Below are 2,514 nucleotides of genomic sequence, written 5' to 3'. Positions count from 1 at the left end.
TCCCGCACTGTTGTAAAGTGGATTTTAGTATTAAGATTGTTCGAGGCTTCTTTTCTAGCTTTTGAACCAAATATGCTCACCAGTTCCAGATATATTCATTGAGTTTTTCATCTCCATTGCAAATTATATTCTTTACATGCCAGAGAATCGGATCCATAATTTCTTTATTAACCTTTGTCGCCGGCTTAACTAAAAATCCTAGGAAAAGGTTAAAGAAATCTGAATCTAGTTGAGGAACGCTTATAGGATATGGGAGGAAGTCATAATTTTCATAAACGATTAGACCTTTAATAACTGCCTGGTCTATTAACGATTTTAACTTTACCGATTTACCCCAATATTCGATTATTTTAATCTCAAACTTGGCAAGCTTTAGCTCAGCTCCCATATCGAAGTAAAGCCTATTTTCTGGATCCTTATGTTTTAATATCTAGATCAGTATTTTCTTTTGAATATAAGCAACAGTTGATTGGATTGCTTCATAAACTTCAGCATGGAAGAATTTCTTACCTGAAGTACACATACGTATTAAATCCCACTATACGAAATAGTCTTTTGGGTTTGAAATTCTAGATTGTTTTAATTTTACTGGAGCCAGAAAGTTCTTTTTTTGGCTCAAAGCTGTCTCACTAGGAGCAAGTTTTATTGAAGGCTTTCTTGACCCAAGTGGCTTTTCCTGGTCTGCACGATAGCAATGATAACTATATGATTTTTTATTTCATATAATATCATATGCATTTTCGTTGGTATGTTTCTGGTCACATAATAAACAATATAATAATTGGACCATGCGTTTAAAAGGAAAGACATCAGGAGATTGTTGAGATGGGAACGAGAGGTTAAATCCTTCTATGCTGGTCTCTCAGAGTAATTTCTCAACTAATTCTAATTCGACTTCTATTGCATCAACATCCATACTACTATGACTTATGCTTTCTGACTCCAGAATGACTAAGAGAGGACTTTCTACGACTTCTGATTCATCATTGGGTGGACGAAACATGAAGTTGAAGATTGTTCCATCTTTTAGGAGAATAGCTTTTTTCACACGAATGTATTCTCCAGTCTTTTCATCAAACTTAGGTGTTCCAATCATTCGTAAGGAAAATGATCGTTTATTTGCTATATTATCGATAATACCTTTTTCTTGCAACCCTTCTGGGAGTTTCTTATGGACAAGCTCAGCGAACATTACAACCTGAGCGATATTTGGGAGTCTCATGCCAGAAGTTAAGACATGTAGAGATATTTTTTTCTTATCACTACTATCAGCAATAGACATAGTATTTTTATCCCATTTTGGGAATATTTCTAGACAAATATCTCTAAAGCTACGACAAAGTATATTTTTTGCCTGACCACCTGAAAGTTTAGGAATAATAGCATTTAATGTTTCTACTGGCAAATCAAAATCTATAATAAGCCAGAGTGGCTCATCCCCATCAATGAATTCATATAAAGAATAGCTTTCACGATCTGAGAGTATGGCTTCTATTTCATCCTTATTGTCTGCACCAAGGAATTCTCTTGGCCTGACACTATCATCACAAATTTTGTAAAAGTATTGTCCCATGTCAAAGACTTTAAACCTACAATAGTACGGGGCAGAGTACGCGTTTTTGAAGAAGTCAGATTAGGTCATTTTTTTCAGAATATGATATCTAAATATACCTTTTAGTATATTACCATAGTAAAAAAGTTTAAAATGAAAATAATTATTTATTATAGTCATCAAAAAGCTATTTGAGAATAATGGGAGGTGAATACATTTGCTAATATCCCTCAATGAAGGGATGGTTTGTGGAAATCCTGCAGACCAATTACAAGGGTATCATATTCACTGGAAAAGACGCCAGTGACATCTGTGCAAACAAGATAGTGTGTAAAACTGATAGCATCAAAATATGGATATTGTAATTGGCATGTAAATAAGTGCCATTTGAATGCATATTATCACTGGAAAAAGTTAAATAAGCTGTTTCAGAGCGGGCAAACTTCGGAGGCAATGGGAGAGGCTCTCGATAAAATTAAAAGGTTTGATACAATACAGAACTGACATTAGAAAGTTGTCCATAGAAAAAAATTGGATTATGAACGCTTCTATGGACGTCGGAAGTAGGTTTTGGGCAGTTTAGATTTCTGGAAAGTCGTCCAGATGGGTGACCATATTGACCATAACGACTATAGAAAAAATCAGACTATGGACACTTCTGTGGACGTCAGAAGTAAGGTTGCTTGCCGAAACCTTCTTAATAACTGCCGAAACTTATATGGAAAATGCCGAAACTATATTAAATCATATTAAAAATCCTGCCGAAACTTTACCGAAATGCCGAAACCCCCATTTGCCGAAACTGCCGAAACCCTGCCAAAACTATAGTAAACATATAGTAAAATCTTGCCGAAATTTATCGCAGGATTTTGGAGAGGTTTTGGCAAGCAACCTTAGTCAGAAGTAGGTTTTTGATGCTTTTAGATCTCTGGAAAGCTTTACAGATAGATGACCATATTGAC

At 35.2% G+C, this 2,514-nt stretch overlaps 1 protein-coding gene across 1 annotated transcript; it reads right to left on the bottom strand.

The window, feature by feature from the left end:
- Positions 1-862: 862 nt before the first annotated feature.
- OCT59_022055 (uncharacterized protein) lies at positions 863-1,573 on the bottom strand (the record flags this gene model as incomplete). Its single annotated transcript, XM_066146926.1, has 1 exon — positions 863-1,573. The coding sequence occupies one exon, from the start codon at positions 1,571-1,573 to the stop codon at positions 863-865; it is 711 nt and encodes a 236-aa protein (XP_066006020.1).
- Positions 1,574-2,514: the final 941 nt, after the last annotated feature.

Source organism: Rhizophagus irregularis, chromosome 30 (assembly GCF_026210795.1).
Source record: "Rhizophagus irregularis chromosome 30, complete sequence".
Classification (NCBI taxonomy): Eukaryota; Fungi; Glomeromycota; class Glomeromycetes; order Glomerales; family Glomeraceae; genus Rhizophagus; species Rhizophagus irregularis.
Note: the sequence above shows the minus strand (reverse complement) of the source record. Positions and strands in the feature narration are given on the sequence as shown.